The sequence below is a fragment of the Rattus norvegicus genome, chromosome 4 (assembly GCF_036323735.1).
Source record: "Rattus norvegicus strain BN/NHsdMcwi chromosome 4, GRCr8, whole genome shotgun sequence".
Lineage (NCBI taxonomy): Eukaryota > Metazoa > Chordata > Mammalia > Rodentia > Muridae > Rattus > Rattus norvegicus.
Window position 1 is genome coordinate 8,258,488 of NC_086022.1, and position 21,543 is coordinate 8,280,030.

Here is a 21,543-nt window from a genome sequence, read left to right on the forward strand (position 1 = left end):
GGCGGATGAAGGAAACTGACCATTAGCCAGGGTCTGCCTGACTCTAGGCTGGACCGTGGACAGCACAACAGCCGTAGCAGCGACAGCTGAATTCAGAACGCTCGATTGTGCGGGTTGCCTTCCGCACCGAGGCTCCGCCCCTTCGAGCATGCGCTGCCAGGTGGCCGCGCGGGGTGACGGGAGTCCCGCCCAGGCCCCGCCCTCTGGCTGGTCCACCGCGGCTGTGCGGGGGATTTAGTGTCTCTGTGACTTCTCTTCTCGGTCGCGGAAACTCGGCGGGGGCAAGGCTGCCAGATGCTGTGTGAACTGTTTTAGAAAATCAGCTCTGATGCTAGACGCGATGGTGGAAGGAGCGCTGTGCGGCGCTCAAGGTGGAATAGTCCCACATGCTCCCCTGCCGGTCCGGTCCGGTGGTACGTGCCTCAGGGCGCGCGCGGCTCCCGCGCTCCGGGCCTCGGACGGGCGGGGGCGCGGGTCGGAGTGCGGCTGCGGCTGCGGGCCGGGCTGTGCGGCCGGGCAGTTGGCATAGCTGCGACGCTGGGCGCGGCGGGCCGGGTGACGCGGGGCCGGGCGCCGCCGCGCCGCCGCGATCATGTCGGAGCCGGCGCCCGAAGTTCCGGAGGAGCTGTTCCGCGAGGTCAAGTACTACGCGGTGGGAGACATCGACCCGCAGGTACCGCCCGCGCGGGGCCCCTCCGCCGGGCCGTCCCCCTCCCCGCTTCGTCGCGCGCGCGCCCTGCAGGACCCCAGGCCGGAGCCGCGGGGCACGCCGGGCCGCGCAGGGCCGCGCAGGGCCGCGGGAAGGGTCTCGCGAGCACCGACCCAGCGCGTTCGCCGGCCGAGCATCTTGCGGGGCCCTGCTGAGCGTGTCCCTTGCCTAGGGGCCTGCCCTCCCGGTCCCTGATTTTTCCCTAAGGGTGGACTGTACGGTAGGTATGGAAGGTACCCTGCTTACACGGTCACAGTAATAAGTGCGTGTGACCGTGAATCTGGATCCATCCACAGGACAGTGGATATCTTCAGGACTGTGGTATCTTCAGGACAGTATCCCAAACATTTCTTTTCCTAAACTATGCTTGCAGTTGTGTCGCCTTCGGTGTCTCATAATGTAAGCTAAACGGGTCCTAAGGAAGGAATTGTCCAAGAGTCACTGAGCATGGCCTTCCAGAGACTCATACTTGTATCCTAGTAACCGAGGTCCGTTGGGTCTTCCGTCGCGTGCTTATAGCAGACTTTTTCTAGTACTGATCACCCCATTACCACCACCACCTTTCTTCTTCTTACCCTTTCTTGTACTTCATTTTAGGATTTGGGCTCTTAGAAGGGTCCTGGACTAAGTGTCACTTGAAACCAAGTACACACTGAACTGAGCTGTTTGCCCAATTATATGTGAAATCTGAGTGCTTTAAAAAGAATCCCCCTTGTAAAGCTTTCTATTCTGAAATAGTGTGTATTTCAGAAAGGTTTAGAGCCAGGGCACCTATTCTTTGAGTTTTGTAATACAAATTGAGGAAGCTCACAGGTGGTGAGCACCCCAGTACAGACTGGGCATCGGGCCTGGTAAACGGAGTGCTGCAGAGGAGTGCACTTGAATGCTGAGTCCTACAAATAGAACAGGTGGAGGTGCTGGAGGTGTTGAGTCTTAAATAAGCGGATATTGAATACAAGAAGTTGTTTGTGTGGACTGTGTGTTCTAGGCGTTAAAGGCATATGTATACTTGGCATGTGTCCTGATGGTCACTGCGCATAGTTACAAGGTGGTTCCTGTGAGGTGGAATTAGTAATGTCCAGTTTGGGAAGGTTTGGGTGTCCTTGCTGTGTGAGACCTGAGTTTTCACAGTTTGATGGCCACTCCAGGGAGCTGGAGCGTGAATGTGGATAGAAGGTGTTGAGCACAGTGAGACTTGTTTCTGGAAATTTGTCATGAAAAGAAAGCACTGGGACCCAAGAAGGGGAGGCTGGGGAGAGCTTGCTGTGTACGTGTTTCTGAGTAATGTGAGGCTGAAGCAAGTGGATGACGTCTGTGGATGAAGGTAAAGATACTTGGTGCAGGGAAGCTGGCTTGTGGCTGGCTGTTGGTTTTCCATGCATCAAGAACAGACTTCCCGGGCTGCTCCAGTTCTTAGTGATGCTTAGCAGACCATCCTAGACTGCATTGCTTTTGGCTCTGTTTTGACTCCGGCCCGCATACCACAGTCCAGTCGTTCTCCTCTGGCGCTACTCCATGTATTCCTGACAAGACCTCAGCATTTGACATCCTAGTGGCTGCCATGTTGACTCTCAGAACTTTGACTGCCACCTCTAATAGGTTATCTCTGGAGAGCCAGAGTCCTCTCTCCATGTGACTGATAGTCTCTCACCCGCTCACACAGGACCAAAGAGTAGTATACCCACACTGAAACCCAGCAATGCCCCTTCCTCTCTACTTCCAGTCAATCCCTCTGGGAGATGCCAGCATTTCCTGCTCGGCTTTTCTGCCGTGCCTATACCCTGTCTAGTTACTGTGTGGGTAAGTCTGTTCTGTTTGCTGCTGACGTTTCTTAGTGCCCTGCCTCTTAAAGTTGTCAGAGTGCTCACAGTTGTGTCTTAACGAGTGTTCTTCTGTTGCTGTCCATCTGTAAGATCTGGTGGTGCTATCTTCCTTTGTGATATCCTTCCATGATTTAAGGAAGGATTGTTATGCAGAGCACCCAAGAAAACATTGACCATGGTTGAATCTGAGTTTTCCTGCTAGGCCCTCCCTTGGTGTATATACTTTGCCTGATAGGCATCTACAGGTTAGGCTTCTCCTGGTGGGTCTCTGCGTCCAGAACTTACTATCTGTAGTGGAACCAGTCGTCAGCCTTTGGGTTGGATACCCGGAACAGGTATTCTGTACAGCTCAGCAGGTGCTGGTGTGTGCTGTCTGTCTGGAGGGCCACTAGCAGGGGTAGCTGGCCACCCATCTCTGTAACTTGGACTGTGAATCAGGGTTGCTACATTTTATTGTCCAAATGGATTTTATTGGCTTTTCCATTCAAGAAAAGGCTTCTCTGTAGAGGACAGGGTATGTTTTTATTAAGTGTTTCTATTGTAGTTAATCATGACTTGTTTGAATTAGGAAGGCAGTATAGTACTTTGTTGTTATTGATTGTGCTGTTGTTTCTTTCCTTAGGTTATTCAGCTTCTTAAAGCTGGGAAAGCCAAGGAAGTCTCCTACAACGCTCTGGCCTCTCACATCATTTCGGAGGATGGTGACAACCCAGAGGTGGGAGAAGCCCGTGAGGTCTTTGACTTGCCCGTTGTAAAGGTAAGTAGAAACCTGAGCCTCTGCACTGGGCTTTCTGCTAAATATCATCAGGTAAACAAAGCCCATAAACTTCAGTCACCTGCCTTAACTTTGGGACTTTCTGTCCTATGGCTATACTGTAAGTACCCCTGGACATTTTGGGAATACTCCCTTGTTGTCACTTCCTGCCAACTCTCCAGCCCAGAAAACAGTTGTAGGCTTTGTTGCCTTGTCAGATACATGGCTTGCATGTTTGGTTCCAGAAACCTCTTATAGGTCACTGTCCTGTCCTGGTGACCAGGGTCCTGATCTCCAACTCTAGAGCTGAAGGGAGGAAGCCCTTGCTCTGCTAACTGCCTCGTCTCCCATGGTAAGGGTCCCTGTGCTAGCTGTCTTCCTGCTGGCCATCTGGACTGTTCTGCCTGCCTTGTGGGTACGGCTTCAGCTAGCGAACAGTTTGTTCAGCTTTTGTGGCCCTGTGAACTGTACTATGGGTCTTTATAGAACATGTTACTGTTGCTGTGGCCCTAGCTGCCGCCGCCGCTGCCACCACCCTCTCCATACTATTCAGTGCTGTACCATAAGAAGCCAAGATTCTACAATAGCAGTTAGAAGTGAGGTGGCCAAGTCAGAGTAGGTGTTGAGACCTGGCTGGCTGTTGGACGTGGTGTTGTCCCAGTTTCTGGGGTCTGAAAAACTCTGCCGTCTTATAGACTTGACCTTTAACAATGAACCTGACAGGTGGTCAGCCTCAGGAGTCATAGAGAGGCTCTTGACCCATACTGTCAGTAAACTACCGTCAGAAGACAGTTCCTTTGTAGCAGTAAATATGGTGGTCACATTGCTTACGAGTACATGTGTTTTGAGCTGGGCTGCCAGCTCAGGCCCCTTATGTCTCTGAAGATTGGTGCCCAGCATGGCTCCTGGGCACTTCACTTACTGCTGCATGCTGAAGCTGAAGCTGGCTGTGCGCCATCAAAGGCCTTTCCTTCAGTTTTCATCTCAGCCTGCTCTTTCTGTGAGCTTGCTTTCTGTTGGCCATTGTATGTTAAAGTGATTACACGGCTCTGAAAGATTTACCTTAAAAATGTGTTTTGGGGCCTAGGTCACTGTTGCCACACTAAGTGTAATGATGGATTTTAATCACATTTGACCCCAAGATTGTCTTGCAATAAATTGTATATCTTTGTGGCTTTTCTATGCCTGCCCTTGCTCTGAAATAATGACATAGACATCTGGTATTTTTATTAAAAGGCTTCTGACACTATAGCTAGGCAGATAACTCATCTATTACAATCTAAGGCAACCTACTACCCAGCCGCGTGCCCATGACCTGCCATCTGGCTTCTCTTATCCCATTTGTGATCATGGTGATCTCTTAGGGCCAAATCAATCAATCTCTGTCTGTCTGTCTGTCTGTCTGTCTGTCTCTCTCTCTCTCTCTTTGTGTGTGTGTGTGTGTGTGTGTGTGTGTGTGTGTGTGTGTGTTGGCGGGGGGGTCCTGGTCTCCCCCCACCAAGCTGACTGGGATTGGAAGTCATACCCTGTTCTCTTCTCCTGCCCAGCTATTGGTTGATCAGTACTGTATTAAAACCAATCGGTCTTTCCACATCACTGAGACAGCAGATGCTCCAATGATCATCCCAGTATCAGCGTCCAGACTGCACCAGATGTCAGCACAGCAATCTGTGCCTGAGTACGTAGTGCACAAACCACCCCAGCACTAAACATTTGTACACCCCTTTAGTGTCTGGGGTAAAATTCTTATGGAAGATAGCTTATCCCATGGTTTAGTAATTGGAGCTGGAGGGATAGATGGCTCAGTGGGTAACAGAACATGCTTTCATGAGTACCTGAGTTTTGATCCCCAGCACACATGGGAAACTGTGGCCATGTATGTCTCACTACTAAGAGAGATTGGAGACAGGAGGATTGCTGAGTCTGGCTGACCACCAGCTACTTCAAGTTTCCTAAGAGACTGTTTTAGGGAACTAGAGTGGAGACTGGAGTAGGATACCTGATGTCCTTCTCTGGCCTCTGAATGCACATTCCCCACCCCAACACACACACACACACACACACACACACACACACACACACACACACACACTACATACACATTTGTTCATAAGGCTAAGGGTGTAGTTTGGAGGCAGGGTAGTATTTCAACATACATGAGGCCCCAGGTTCTATCCTTGGCACCAAGACAAAAGACAAATACAAGTTGCTGAAACTGCTTACATGTGAAGAAAAATGAACAGAAGGAAGAAACTTGGGTGCACCTGAGAAGATGGGAGAAGTTGCCAGATATCACTGTCTATAGGATCAGTGAGTTATGGCCAGCAGTGCAGGCAGCTTCATCCTGTGACTACAAAGTTCTAGGTTGAGTGGAGCAGCCTGCTTTTGTCTTGCATGTGTGCAGTATCTGCTGCATCTCTAAGACCTGCCGTGGTAGGGCTGTGGCAGACTGGGCCCTATCCCACTCTACGTACTCTGGCTCTAGTTCTTAAACAGGAGATCCATGTCAGCATTCCTCTCTCCTTGTTATGTGTGGCAGTGCCTCGTTAGTCAGCAACTGTTGTGTTTTGTCACAGGGCAATGGAGCTTCTCAGAGCTGACCTGTTTCTGAGTCTTTGGGGCACTTCCTACCTTACCCTGTGAGTCTGAGCTGAGGCTGTCTTTGTTCCCATGCCGATGCTGGAATGTGGATTTAGCTGACAGGGGCTGAGGTCTGTTTCCCAGGGGCAGGCACATTCTTTGGCCTATCCTTCTGTCTTAGTCACTGTTCTATTGCTCTGAAGAGACACCATGAGAAAGACAAGCATGTAATTGGGGGCATGCTTACAGTTTCAGAGAGTTAGTCCATCGTCATCGTGGAGAGGAGCATGGTGACAGTGGCTGAGAGCTACGTCCTGCTCTGTAGGAAGAAATGGGGCTCAGGGAAGGGAGGGAGGGAGGGAGGGAGAGAGAGAGAGGGAGAGAGAGGGAGAGAGAGAGAGAGGGAGAGAGAGAGAGAGAGAGAGAGAGAGAGAGAGAGAGAGAGAGAGAGAGCGAGCGTGCGCTCACCTGGCTGGGTGAGCTTGCAGAACTGGTAGCACTCACTTTTACTTCTAGCACCTGGGAGGTAGAGGCAGGCAGATTTCTGATTTTTGAGGCCAGCCTGGTCTACAGAGTGAGTTCCAGCCAGGACTACACAGAGAAACTGTCTCAAAACAGCTACAAAAAAAACCCAGCAAAACCTCAAAGCTACACATTTTCTCCAACAAGGCCACACCTGCAATCCTTCTCAAATTGGGCCACTTCCTGATGACTAAACATTGAAATATATGAATCTATGAGGGCCATTCTTAATTCAAACCACCAAGCCTTGATATTAACTGTAGGCTTAGATTTTTCAAAACCTACTTTAGTTATGGTTCTTTAACCCTTCAGCCTCCCTTAATAGCCCACCAACCAAAATAGGGGAGGAAGATGGCTAATAGGACAAGAGGGACGTGGACCTGTTTAGAAGTAGTTCTTTGGGTGGATTCCAATCTTTGCTGTTAGCAGTCCAATCTACAAGGAAAACACTAAACACAAATCAGCAGCTGCGGCTGGATCTGGAAGAAACTGCATGGTTTTGCCAATTGGCAAGAAGCAGCCAGAATATCACCAGAAGTTCTTTGGTGCGCTTCTCTATGTGAAGATCAGAGAAAAAAGCAAGGCAAACCAATGCCATAGTGTCCACTGTCTGTCTGTTATACTTAATTCTTTCTGAAGTCACATGTCCTCTCAAGTGTCTAGCAAAGCATCATATGCCCTTCATCAGACAGATTCTAGAAAAACGCCACATGCCTGTTCTTAGCAAAACATTCTCTCAGATGTCTGCTTTAGCAAAGCATCCTTTCATATGACATGGCACAACTGAGTCTCGTAAAACCAGATTCCCACTTTAATGTTTTTAAAAATTATTTTGCTATGTATGTGAGAGTTTTGCCTATTTTAAACCAAAACAAAAACAGTTACACACAGGTAACTTGAAAAATGCCATATAGGACACACTCTGGGTCTGAAGGCAGTAAGGTAGACCTGACCATGGTTTCTTTCTTACTGATCAGCATGAGAGCAGAGACTGCACTCTCCCTGTTCACTGCCCATTGTCTTGCACCATCTCTGCATAGATGTGAAATGTATCTTGCTGACTACATTGCTGCCTCAGTAGTGAGACATTGAGTATAGATGTTTTCATTTGTCCAGGCTTCCAGATGTAAGCTGGCTAACAGGGGCCATTAATAAACTTTCAGATTGTTGTTTCTTGAAATAAGAGTTAGAATAGTAACAGGTGAACAATTTTTTTATTTATTTTTTTATATTTTTTAAACGTGCAGTAATGTTTTGTTTGCATGTTTGTGTGAGGGTGTCAGATCCCCTGGAACTGGAATTAAAGAGAGTTATGAGCTGCCAAGTGGGTGTTGGAAATTGTACCTGAGTTCTCTGGAAGAACAGCCAGTGGTCTTAGTAGCTGAGCCATCTCTCCAGCTCCAGTTGTTCTAAGTTTTAAAATTGGATTAGAACTAAAAGCTGAACTAATTCTCCAAGAATATAAAGTACACACAGGTAGCTCTCAGTCTACCTTGTAATGAACGCAAAGATTAGAATTTGTAAGATTAGAAGAGGTTTTGTTGTTGTTTTGTTTTTAAGGTTTTTTTGCACATATTGTATATTCTTGGTTTTAAATCAACCCAGAATCTTGTGAATTTTGTTTATTTCTTTTCTGGGTGGGTGGGGTGAAAAGCAGTAAAACTGTGGACCTAAACGTATCTGTCTGTCACAATCCTAAGGAATGCGGTGGCCGCTTCACTCTGGGCCTGGGGTCTGTGACTTGGGCACATGATCTTTGGTTGCTGCTACCTAGCCACCATGCTTACAGGTGGGTGTCTGTAGTAGGTCACAGGAGAGCCTCGTGATTTCCAAAAGCAACTACTAGCGAAGTCATGTCATTTTGGTCACAGATTGTGAATGTTTTTTGATTTGTATAATTCTTTTCTTTTTCAGCCTTCCTGGGTGACTCTGTCCGTGCAATGTGGCACTCTCCTGCCGTATCCTTTTGTGCAATAAGGTCGGGGATAGCTGTGGGTTTAAGAGACAGTGAAGTAATGGGCTCATGAGTAGGGTTCTGGGGGATAGCTGTGGGTTTAAGAAACAGTGAGTTGGTGGGCTCATGATTGAGGCCAGCCCTTTCCTCTGCCCCTCTGCCCCTACTCTTTCCTATCCTGTATGAAATGGTATGTACCTGGTCCTCGTCATTACCTGCGTCAAAAAGCTGTGACTAGCAGTTGTGGCGAGGACCTTGAGTTGCAGGTCTTCTTAGTCTTATGTCTATTTAGACAAAGATTAGACTTAGAATTCTAAATCAGGTGAGAAGTATGAATGACTCAGACATGAGGAGGAAGTTCCAAGTTTGAAGGCCTGTGTTCATCTTTTCAGTTAGATTCATGGGAAGTTTATTATTCTACACTTTCTACCCAGCACTTGCTCTGGGGTGAAAATTAGAATGGTGAAGACCCTATTCTGGGGTTATGGGATGCAGCTCAGTTATAGAGGGCTATCTTAATTTTAGGTCCTGGCCTCAGTCCCCAGCGCTGTATGAATTGTGCATGCCCATAATCCCAGCACTTGGGAGGTAGAGGCAAGAGGATCAATAGTTGAAGCTTATCCTTGGCATCGTAAGAGAATTCAAGGCTAGCCTAGGCTGTATGAGACCCTGTCTCAAAACCAAACCAAAAGCAAACTCACTCTACCCTGTGCAGCTTCCTCCCTCCCTGTGTCAGCTGTGTCATATTTTCACGCTCAGGGTCCTGTATTGTGTCCCAAGTGGGACACTTTTCTCCATTGCTGTTTCTTGCTGGAGGCTTACTAGCTTCTGCTTCACTGTTGGATGAAGCTTCACTGCGAGGCGGTCGGAGCAGAGCCTGACTTAGGAAATCACTTCTGCCATCCAGTACTGATGCTGAGTTGAGGCCAGGGGTTGGGATGGACACCGTCCATCATTCACCTGCTGGGCCTGGCAGCTCTTGAATGCACATACTCCTTTCAAGACCGAGCAGAGGGACTCAACTCAGATAAAAGTGAGACACTACCGAGGGCCTTAGATGCTTAAGCCTTCCTATCAGTGGTTTTTCTTAGAGGATGCAGTTCTGACTCAGAGATTCTAATTTATTCATTCTTTCTTTATAATCATAGGTTTCAGACAGACAAACCAACCCTGGAAAGGTGGACCTTTCTGAGATGGAGTCAAGGGTTCTGTCCTTGGTATCTTTTCTGGACTCTTTGTACTAGTCGTCCTTAGGAAGCTGTAGGTTAATTGAGCTCTTACCTGTCTGGCATAAAGAAGCCTAAGCAACAGAACACAGGCCCAGCGGAGACTGGGTGGTGGTCAGCCTGAGGTTTATTGGTGTCTTCCCCCATCTTTCAGAGAGTAGCCTTGAAGTTAGGTGTCACCGTGGAAAGGCCTTGGGTAATAGAGCCTAGGGCTGTGTGCCGGAGTGAGTCTCCATTGATTCTGGGCAGGGATAACCCATGTTAGGATCTGTCAGTGGACCTGCCAGGGGAGGCTAACGCAGCAATTACAGTCGAGTCTGTTCATTGCCCATTTATCTGAGTAGGTCCTTTCCACTCGTTTTGAACCCTGGACACTCCAATGTGTTGAAGACTCCCCGTCTCTGGAGACCTGCTCTATCAGCTTGAAGCACGGAAGATCCCAGAAGGAACTCAGATGCATGTTCTAGTCAACCTTCGAACTAGGAAGGTCTTGGGATTGATAGTCTAGGGATTCTGGGGCCCTGAGTTGTCCTGCCTGAGATCAGAGCCCACAGGTTCTTCTGGCTAGGAAGAAGCCCTTTGTAGGAATAGCATAGCCTTGGTGCTGCATTCTGATGTCCTCTGCGCATTGCTCTAGGTTGTGTGTCCGTGTGTCTCTGTCCCTGTATATCTATCTGTCTGTGGTGCGTAGTTAGGTGGCTGCTGGGAGTCAGGAAGTTTCCCTGTGAACACACGGTGTCCATCTTGGTTAGGATGTAAGTAGATTGGATTTTGCGATGCCCTTTGCTGAAACTTACTACCTTTCATACCTTACTCCCACTTGCTCTGCCGTCTCTGGTCATCTTCAGCCTGTCTCACTTTCTAATGAACGAGCGGGAGGGAGTGGCAGAGCCTGCCCTAGTGGACAAGGCAGGGCTTGTGGTAGCGAAGGTCCAGTGTGCTCACCTTACTTCATTGCAATCTTAATAACTGTCCGACAGAGTCAATGGTTTCTCTCCAGAGTCCTGTCAGATTTTTTTTGGACTCACTGCCTGCCTTTCTCAGGTAAGCATGATTATTGTCTATGATGGTTCTGAGCACTCATGCGCTTGGACCTATGGCCTATTTGTTAACAAGTTCCCTAGAATCCTTGTCTAACTATAAAATATACAGACATACATAATGTAAAGAAATAGCAGATATTTAAACCTTGAATATGAATAATACTTTACATTAGAAGATGAGAAGCTTCACTCAGACTTGTAGGCTAAGGATTTAATAAGGATGAATAAGAGAGAGATAACTCCAAGGAGTGTGTTAGTCTGTATTAGCTCATCAAGTCAGGTGGACATTTTATAACAAGAGCAGCGCTTTGCTTATTATGCTGGTAACAGTGCGTTCAGTCCTGGTGAGATGCAGGCAAAGTCAGTGTAACTGAAAGGGTTAGCAGTGTGGGGACTGCAGTGCTCCATGTGTGGAGAAGTGTGGAATGAGGATGGCCGTGCCCACGTTATCTACAAGAGAAACAGATGGGGATAGGGAGGAGCTGAAGGACCCCGTCATATGCACACACTAGTTAGAGACTTAGGATTTACAGACGCATGTAACGGTGAGGCATGGTGTTAACTGCATGTGACAGGGATGCACAGCATCACATGAACCAGGGCAAATGGGAAACGGAGGACTGAATGGTGATGGTGCTTAATTTGGGGTCCTGAGAAAGTGGGTTTTGCTTTAAAGTACACCCTTGTAGCTGTGTCCTGTTCTGACAAGAGCCCAAGCTGTAACATGGCTGTCACAAATAAGGGTGGCACTCCTTAAACAGTGCTAAAAGGAGGGAGTTAGGGAGAAGGTGCAGTGGTGAGGGCCCCTACCCCGCCCCCTGGTTCCCAGTGACTAGGGAGGAAAAGGTGCAATGGAGACTGCCCTGCCCTCACCCGGAGGGTCCTGTCAGTAGTTCCCACTGCTCAGCCTTGGGACCTGTGATGGCAGGTCTGAGGGACTGCCCTTCTTCCCTCTCTTCAGGCCTCTGAGAGAGGAGCAGAGCAGGGTGCTTGCGAGCTGCAGAGGCCTTGGCCTTTGCCTCCCTCTCCCCTCAGCCTTGCCCAGGTTGGGAATCAGGGTTGTCGGGTTGCCACTGTTAGGTTGTTGGCTAGACTTAACCTTTACCACATGACGTTGCCAGTCTGAGGGACCCCTCCTTTGTCCAGGCAATGAGTAAGTAAGTCTATCTGGAGTTACTTCATCTTCTCTGTCTTGTAAATTCTAGAAATCTGTGGAATTATAAAGGCTTCATTTTTGTTCTGCTGCATCAGTTTGATGCAGATTATTAAAGTTGCCACACTCTTATTTTTTTTTAATAGGAATTTGTCGAGATTTGTAAAATTTTCTTTAAGCTTTATTTTCTCTTTATTTTTCTTTTAATTTCACTTTTTAGTGTTGTGGGTCCCTCCCCTTATATAAATGTATATTTCCATGAGGACAGTCATTAAGGTTTGGTCGATGTGCAAGGTTATAATGCCGGTGATTCTGGGTACAGGCAGCCTCTACTGTTTTCCATGCAGCTGTCTCTGCTTTATAACCAACACCAGAGAAGTGGCCATGTCTCCATCTCTGCATAGCACCATGTGGCTATGGCCAGAGAGCCTGTCCAGGCACTGAGAGGTGGGTGGTGTCGTTTTGGGGCCTCCAGAGGCAGATTGTTTTTCTGGGAAGTAACCTGCATTCTCAAGATCATGGCAGGATCATATATCCTCAAGCAAGTCGAGTAGGAAAAAAACAGATTTATAAGCAGCAGACCTTGATGGATCTTGGTATCTGTCACACTAGTCACTTCCTGAGCATTGTTGAAGACCCCAGTGTGCACTGGAAGGTGAAACTCTGAGAGATGCCACCACCACTCCTGACAAAAGAACTTTTTTAAGAAAGGAAGACTGTCTAGCAAGTGTCAGCTTACTATATACACTAATAGTTTATGGTTGCTAAAGAATGTTAATGTGCTTTAAGCTATGTGAACACATATGCAGTGTGCAGCTCATGCTAATTGTAGTATAACTCATCCCTCAGGAAATGAACAGGCTGCATGCAGGCAGGCACATGGAGGAATTTGGTGTGCTACAACACAAAGTGCAGGGCTGGGGAACAACACAGTGAACTGCCCTCAGGGTCAGACTCTGCCTTTCGTGGAGATGGCCACATGGCTCGGCATCCTTTCAGCAAGAATTGTATGAGTCCATGCACCACACCCAGGCACAACCACCTGAGCTGAGGGCTGCTCGGTCCCAGAGGCCGCTCCCTTTTCTTATGGGAGCGTTGAGAAGAGCTAACAGTCCCTCTGGAGTCTTCAGGGAGAGGTGGGGAGGAGGGCTAGGAAGATCTTGGAGAGGAAGTCAGGAGCCTGATGGAAAATTTGCTCAGCTGCAGCTCAGGGTGAGAAGGCTGCAGTTGCACGTCAGCCACATTTCATGGCTGCACTGGGTCCTCATGTGGCTCCTAACTTGTGGGGACCTTAGTCTTTAGTGAGGATGGTGGCTGGCTGGGCTGCCTTTCTTGTGGGTGGAGACTAGACGAGAGGGTTCTCTTTGTTGTTTGTTTGTTTAGACAGGGTCTCATGTAGTCCAGGCTAACCTCAGGTTTGCTGTGTAGCTAAGGGTGGGGCTTTGAGAAGGAATAACCTCCAGGGGCTCATATATTGGAATGTTGGTCCTTGGTTGGTGGAATTGTTAGGGAAGGATTAAGAGATGAGGTGTGTCTTTTTTGGAGTTGTGTCTCTGGGGATGGGTGTTGAGGTTTCAAAAACCCACGCCAGGTGCCCACACCAGTCTTTCTACCTTGTGCTTCTGGGGCAGATTTGAGCTCCTCAGCTTGCCCACCTGCTGCCCTGCTGCCCCCATGATGCTCATGGACTCACCCTGGAAGTGACCTGATCATGTTATCGCTTCATAGCAGTAGGAAGGCAGCAGAGACTGAAGATAGCATTGCATTTTTGTCCCCATTCTCAGATGTTGGGGCTACAGGCGTGTACCACCATGCCTAGCTGCAAGCAGTTAGTTGGTAGCGAGGGAGCAAGTTTTTTTGGGAGGACAGTGGGACAAGAAAGCAGATTGTCAGCTTGTGGGCAGTACACCCGGCTGGCTTGCCGGGATTCTGTGGAGTGACAACAGGCGGAAAGCTGACATGTATAGGTGGTTTAGTGTGTTGACAGTGGCATTTACGTGTGTCTAGGACAGGAGCCAGGCAGGATAGGCTGCCTTGGCTCAGCTGGAGAGCTGGGGCTAGCCTGATCCTGGAAGGGGGCAGGGAAGCATGAGAGCCAACGTGATTTTGGAAAGAGGCTTTTTAAAAAGTGTTTTCTCCCATTTAAAGAAGTGGCTTTTGAAAACCTGGAAATTACAGAAAAGTGTAAAAATGAAAATAGAAATACCCCCATCCATATCCCTTGACCGACCAGGAGGTGCCAGTAGCTGGTGTGTGGGTGTGGAGGCCGGTCTCTCTCACTGCTACAAAGATCTGAGCTGCTGTGGGTGTGTGCAGTACCTCATGCTCTGAGCTGACAGGAGGTGGTTATCAGAGACAGTGCTTCCCCTGCCTGGTGAGGTGTGTGTCGGACATGGCCATTCAAGTGCTAAGACTACATCTGGATTAGGTTTTCCATTGGTTTTAAGCGAAGATTGTATGTGAGTCACTGGAGTGCTCTTGTCAGATAATTAAACCTCCTTCTCCAAACGCTGCAGGAGGCTTCGAATAGAGTAGGGTCTGACTTGAGAATGACTTCAGAAAGCTCCTGAGTAGTTAGAGCAGTGTAGAATGTACAACAGCCCCTAGGAGTGGTTGCACAAGGTTGGATCCTCGGGGGCCACATGCTGGCATGAAGAAGTCAGCTGTTTATTAGTACTTGAAGCAAATATAGAGACAAACTCCAGGCTTCTTCAGTATCCATAAACCTCAACCTAAAATACATTTAGCCAGAAGAGACTCATGTGCCTGTGTAATTCATCGTAAAGTGATGACTGCATTACATTTCTTTTTTTTAATTACTCATTTTATTCATTTATGTTTCAAATGATATTCCCCTTCTTAGAACCCCCCCCCCCCCATCCTCCCATCTCATCCCCTCCCCTTTGCCTCTCTGAATGTGCTCTTCTACTCACTTCACCCTCTCTTGCCTCACCACCCTAGCCTCCCCCCTCGATACTGCATCAAGCCTCCACAGGACCAAGGGCCTCCTTCCCATTGATGCCAGATAAGATTAAGTGTTTCTTTTGCCTTTCAGAATACATTTTATCCTTTAAAAGTTAGTTTGGCCTTTCCCAGAGGTCTTGCCTTAGGCCAGTGTCTGACAGTGGGTGGATTTGGACCTTGGCTGATACACTAGGGTGTCAGGTGCCAGTGTTTACAGTTTTATGAGTGTCACTGGGGTTGGTGGCAAGTTGTGTGTGTCACCGTCATGGTCAGGTTAGTGTGGGAGACCTGTGACACAACTTCTGGTACATAGTAGCCAGGTAGGCAGGCAACACTGGCAGCGGGCCGCAGTGCTGGAGCCTTACATCTCCGTGAATCACAAGGCCTGTGACTTCTCATGCTTCAGGCTTCACCATGGGATGTGTGTGTTTGGCTCTCCACTCACTGGGTTTTTAGCTTGGAACTTTATCCATGTCATAATTAAGATTTGCTACCAGTTTGAGGGAGTTCTTTGTAATTATGACATAAAAATTTTATGATTTTTTTTTGTGGGGGGGGGGGTCAGGTATCAAAGCTCTCATGGAAGCCAAAGAACAGCTGTGTGAAGCGGACTTCTCCTGCCTTCATGTGGGCAGGAATTGAACTTGGGCCATCTGGCTTGCATAACACGTGCTTTACCCATTGAACATTTCACCAGCCCCTATAAATATTATTTTGATGTTTGAACATTTTCAGAAATGATGGAAAGTGGAATATCTTTCTGCCCTTTTTAGAATTTTGTGTTATTTTTGTTATAGACCATAATCCTCTATTGCCTTTGATGTGCAGTTGGAATTTAAAAAGAATTATTTTTATTTTATGTTTGGGTGTTTTGTCTGCATGTATCTCTGTATCTGTACCACATGTGTGCGGGGCCCATGGAGACCAGAAGAGGGTGTTGGATCCCCTGGTATTAGTTACAGATGGTTGTGAGCAGCCATGTGGGTGCTGGGAATTGAACTGGGTCTCTAGAAGAGCAACCTGTGCTCTGATTGCTGAGCATCTTCTCTGACCATGGATGGGAATTTTTAAATATTATTTTGTTGTGCTTGGGATCTTGTTCATGTCCAAGGTCTTGTATCTGCAAGGCAAGCTTGTCCCCAGTCCTGGGAGGTGCTTATGCTCAGGTGGTGACGTGGCAAATGGCTTCTGTTGTGAAGCTGCTGTGAGTAACAGGGTGGCTACAAGCTGCTCTTATGTTTCTTATGAGCATCTTCCGGCCAACTAACGGCAGGAGCCCAGCAATAAGCGTGTTGTGTGGACACCACCGTGTAATAAAGTGGAAATGGAGACACAGTAGCATGTGTGGTGATGCCTTTGTCTCTCGCTCCACCAGGTGTCGTCTGAAGACAGAAGTGCCCTGTGGGCCTTGGTTACGTTCCACGGGGGCAGCTGCCAGCTAAACCTTAACAAGAAGTGCACACACCTGATTGTCCCAGAGCCGAAGGGGGTAAGCACTGCAAATGCACCGTCCTCCTAGGTCACCCAGGTGCAGGAATCATGGGAGCTCTTTGCAGTGACTGGAGTTTGTGTACAGAAGCTGCTTATTTTAGTTTCTGCCATAACAGATGGGAGATTATAAATTACAATTAAATTTCACGAGGAAATATGTGGATATGATGGGTATATTTGTCAGGGTTGTGCAGAATGGCAGAACTTATAGAATGAATCATGGATGGATGGATGGATGGATGGATGGATGGATGGATAGATGGATAGATAGACAGGAAAATGGATAGATGGATGATGGAAATAAATGGATGGATGGATACATAGACAGGCAGGAAGCTGGATAGATAAATGATAGGTAGACAGGTAAATAGATACATAGAACTTAATACATCACTCACAGGATCCAACAGTGGTAGGCTATGAGCCTACCCAGGTATCCAGAAGTTTCTCTGACTGGATGTCTCAGCTGGTCTTTTGTAGACTCTGATTCCAAAGATATAGGCTCTAACGACAGTGAAAGAATAGTCTCACTAGCAAGGCAGGGCAAACAAGTAAAAAGCAAAAACTTCCTTCCATGTCCTTATATAGGTTTCCAGTAGAAGGTGTAGCCCAGATTAACAGACCAAAGGCATGTGTCTTCTACCTCAAAGTTCCAGACCAGAAGTAGATTTGCCCACTCAAACCAAGCAAAAATAATCTCACAAGTGTGCCCCTTGGTTTTTGGATTGTACTTCATTCCAGATGTAGTCAAGTTGACAGTCAAGATAGCCATCACAGTGGGTTTGTGATTATTAAGTCTTTGAATTTCAGCCCAACGTATTTACTTAACTTAAGAATTACCTGGAGGCTGGAGAGACAACTCAGTGGTTAGGCACTGGCTAGAGAGACAGGTCTGTGGTTAGGCACTGGGTAGAGACAGCTCAGTGGTTAGGGACGTTTGCAGTTCTTCCAGGGAACCTGGGTTTTCACAGCACCTTGGGCAGTCAGCAGGAGATGGGCAGGTTTGTACCCTCTGCTGTGGCTGTTGATGAAGCATGGACTGCTCTGGGCTGTGGTGAGTGCTCGCCTCACATGCTTGAGGCCCTAGGTTCCATCCTCAGCACTGTGAAGGGAAGAAGTCAAAACAGAGGCACTAACTCGAATTCTAGTGTGCATGTCAGAACAGAGGACATTCATGGGTGGGCGAGGAAGGAAGGCATTTGGCATCTGTTTCTGGGCACTGCAGTGCTGTTTGCTCTCCAGATGTGTACATACATATGTTTAGAGCAAAGCAGTTGGAACCAACTCACTTGTTAGCCGTAGGCTTTTGTCATTGGCGATCCCCTGCTCATTTTCCTTTGCTTAGTTGTTACTTTGCCTGAGACAGTGTCTCACTGTGTGGCCTTGGCTGGCCTAAACCTCATTACTGCAAGAAACTTTTTCTATGAAAGGTAATTGACCCACCAAGGACCCGTACTGCATCCCCACCTCCTAAAACTTGTATGCAAAGGAATTCAAATCTTTTTGTTTTGCTTTTTCATTGTATAGCCCTGGCTGTCCTGGAACTTACTTTGTAGACTATGCTAGCCTTGAACTCAGATATCTGCCTGCATCTACCTCCCAAGCGCTGGGTTTAAAGGTGTGTATATCACTTACCTGGCTAGGAATTTAGATCTTTTAACCCCATCCCCACCCTTCCACCCTCCACCGACCCCGGTAAAATACCTGCTGAATTTCTAGTATTTGATGCCATGGAGGGACCCATCCTGTCCTCTTTCCTTCATTTCCACTTTGCAAAGTAGCCAGTTGGGAGTGGACTCTGGGGTTAAATCTCCACCAGTAAGGAATAACTGTTTTACAGAGCCCTGCCTTCCGGAGGCATGGAAGCATCTTCCAGCCTACCGTCTCTGCCCGGCTGCTGCAGTCCTTACCCCAGCATAAACTGCAGCCTGCTGCTCTGACCTGGTGCTCTGTGAAGGGTGTGGACACTAGTGTAGGCCCTGTGCATTGGCCAGGGAGAAGCAAAGGGGTGTGACTTGACTGCACAGTACTTACATACTGTTTTTTTTTTAAAAAGACACTTTTATTCGTTTTGATTCTTCAAGAAGCTTTCCAGGAGGCAGGCCTCTACCTCTTTTCTTGGCCCTCACTGACTGCTGTGTTTGTCTGCCCTCCTCACTAGGCAGATGCTACAGTCACAGCCTACCTGGGAGGCATTCCCAGATCCTGCTCCTGTCAGGATCGCTAACCTTTTTTTGTAGCTATACGAAAAGACTGGCAAAAGCAGTTTAAGGGAGAAACTCCAGCATGGGAGGGAAGTCACAGCATCAGGAGCTTGAGGGAGCCAGTCACGTTGTGTGCAGTCAGATGGGAGCGGTCAAGTGCATGCGTGTCAGCACTCAGCTTGTCCTCCCATCATACTGTCGAGGAGCCTCTGTGTGGACCGTCCTGTCCACAATCAATAAACTTCTCATATGGGTTAGTTATAGCTGATAATCTCTCACAGAGGTGCCCAGATGCCTGCCTCCTAGGAGCCAGGTTGGCAGTTAATGCCGACATCATATCCTGTCCCCTCGTGTTGGTTTTAAGTTGTATTCTTACTGTATGTTTAACTTCTTGGGGGTAGAAGGGCTTTCCCACCCCTGCGACCATTCCTATTGCATTGACATGAAGGCACTTGCCCACAGTTCTTTACTGAGTGTCAGACTGTCCGTCCGGGACTGCCAGCTCAGCAAAAGCATGAGTGTGTATAAACAGAGATTTCAGCTCTTCACTTTATTACTTCCCATAAGAGTTCTAGTTCTCTGTGTGTTCTTAAAATGTCACCTATAAAAGTTCATTTAAACCAAGTCTTGTACACTTCCCACCACAGTCAAGACTCCTTCTTGTGCCTCTTAGAGCTGTCACTCACAACAGGCATGGGTTTTGCCCCTCTGGGTAGTGTGGCAAGCATCATTAGTATGTTATGCTTCACTCCTAGGAGAAGTACGAGCGTGCTGTCAAGAGAACAAGCATTAAGATTGTTACCCCTGACTGGGTCCTGGACTGTGTGTCTGAGAAGAGGAGGAAGGATGAAGCTTCTTACCATCCACGTCTGATCATCTATGAGGAGGAAGAGGAGGAGGAGGAGGAAGAGGGAGACAACGAGGAGCAGGACTCTCAGAACGAGGGTAGCACTGACAAGTCCAGTGCAGCCAGCTCTGCGGAGGCCTCCCCTGCTGACCAGCCGTGCTCTCCCAAGGCCAGGGCTGAGGTATCCAAAGGGGAGTTGATGTTTGATGACTCTTCTGACTCATCCCCTGAAAAGCAGGAGCGCAGCTTGAACTGGGCCCCCGCTGAAGCCCCGCCACTCAGCACAGCCCAGCACAGGCTGCCTCAGGGAAAAGGACCGGGACTCATTAACCTGTGTGCCAATGTCCCACCTGTCCCAGGGGACATTCTGCCTCCTGACATGCGGGGTAACTTGATGGCCGCTGGACAAAACCTCCAGAGTTCTGAGCGGCCGGAAATGTTAGGGACCTGGAGCCCAGCTGTCCGGACGTTGCGAAACATTACAAACAACGCTGATATCCAGCAAATCAGCCGGCCATCCAATGTTGCACATGTAAGTCTTGGGACTCTGAAAGCTGCCTTCATGTGTGGGATTATGTGACCCTTCAGATCAGGTTACTTATGAGTCCCATTTTGTGGGAATTTCTTTACAGTCATGTTAAACAGGTATAAATCACCTGGTGACATTTGGGCAAGCAGGGAACCAAATACCTGCTAGCCGCTCCATGAGGCCTTATGGCTTGGCAGGGTAACTGTGTTCTCTTAGGAGTGAACTTAGTGAGTTTCCTGAAGACCCACGTCTGTGTATGTTGTCTCTGTTGGTGCATGTTATTATGTATTTCAGTGTCAAAGTCACACCGATAGCAGGAAAAATCTTATAAGGGAGGTGATATCAGTCAGGCTTGAATGTCAGGTGTAGAGAGGACCAAGGTCAGAGTTCTAGGTGGCAGCCCAAAATGGGTGCGGATTGGCTGTCCTCTGAGAATATGAGACACTGCCTGGATGGTATGAGAGTTCCGGGAGACAGACAGGGGCTCTGTTAGACGGTTACAGGGAGGGGTGTGCACTTCCTTCCTGAGAAGCGTCCTGGGTTCGAGCAGCAGTGAACTGAAGTCTGGCAGGTGTTGTGTGAAGACCTAGGAAGATAAAAGGGGAAGGAAAAGGGAAAGGTGCATAGAGGCCAGAACATACGCTAGAGTGGATCCTGGTGAGCGGGCAGACATTGCTCTGCAGTAGAGACTTGAGAGAGCTGCTGGGGTGAGGACCAGAGACCCTTAGAGGTGGTGCAAGGGAAGATGATGTGGACAGGGAGGTGAGTGGGCCCAAGGGCACACACTGCTCTCTAGTGTTAGAGAGCAGAGTATGCATGAGGTAGGACAGAACAAGAGAGGAAGGAGCCCAGGGTCATGCTGGGAGCAGCCAGGCATAGGCAGTCAATTCCTCCCATTCAAGAACTGTCTGTGGTGACTTCTCTGCTCTGGAATGTTTGGGTTTTTTGTTTTTTACCCTTTAATGTTTTTCAACTGTGGTAAAAACCTGAGGTAGGACCCAGTGCCATTTAAAGGGGATATAGGGAACTATGAATGGCCTGGGTGGAAGGTGACGATAAGGATCATTTTGCCAAGCTGGAGAGATGGCTCAACGGTTAAGAGCACTGACTGCTCTTCCAGAGGTCCTGAGTTCAATTCCCAGCAACCTCATGGTGGCTCACAACCATCTGTAATGGGATCTGATGCCCTCTTCTGGTGTGTCTGAAGACAGTGTACTTATGCGTAAAATAAACCTAAAAAAAAAAAAAGGAACCATGTACAGGGTTTGATTATGGCAAGAGCTTTAAGAAAGCCCCTGTTTGTTAGAGATGCTGAAAACCTTGTCTGTAAAGTTAACGTGAATGACACAGTGGAGGGAACAGATCCAGGCGACTGCAGGCATTCTTACGTGTTGGGAAGAAAACAGCTAGCTGCCGAGGCAGGGTAGAGAGAGGAGGGCTATCCAGGTCTGAGGAGAATGGGGGAAGGCAGTACTATTGGTGTGACCAGTACTAGGTTAGGTTGGCAACCACAGCTTTGGCGTGACATGGGAAGTAAGAGAGCTCACGCTGGAGAGAGGGAAGGTCCGAGGGGCCAGCTAGAGCCCTGCGGAGAGTGGTGGACAGGGAAGTGGTCCAGACAGAGTCTAGACCATGCCCTTAGGAGGTGTCAAGTGTATAGTTAACTGACAGGCATTGGTCAAAATAAAATTTGGTACATTTGCCCAGATTCCAAGGTTCACCTTACCGGCTGTACTTTAGGGGT

The 21,543-nt window shown here is 48.2% G+C and overlaps 1 protein-coding gene across 4 annotated transcripts in view; it reads left to right on the top strand.

Annotated features, from left to right (window-relative positions):
• The first annotated feature begins 442 nt into the window (after positions 1-442).
• The window catches only part of Paxip1 (PAX interacting protein 1), a 51,561-nt gene continuing 30,460 nt past the window's right edge, over positions 443-21,543 (top strand). For 2 of the 4 annotated variants that reach the window (XM_063285937.1, XM_063285938.1), the window contains exons 1-6: positions 443-673; positions 3,155-3,289; positions 8,303-8,346; positions 10,549-10,612; positions 16,104-16,217; positions 19,179-19,802. In XM_063285937.1, the coding sequence (XP_063142007.1) occupies positions 593-673; positions 3,155-3,289; positions 8,303-8,346; positions 10,549-10,612; positions 16,104-16,217; positions 19,179-19,802 (1,062 nt within the window). In that variant the 5' untranslated portion in view covers positions 443-592. Of the gene's footprint in view, positions 674-765; positions 930-3,154; positions 3,290-8,302; positions 8,367-10,548; positions 10,613-16,103; positions 16,218-19,178; positions 19,803-21,543 lie in introns of those variants that run through there. The other 2 variants (NM_001107844.2, XM_063285939.1) reach the window with 2 other exon arrangements.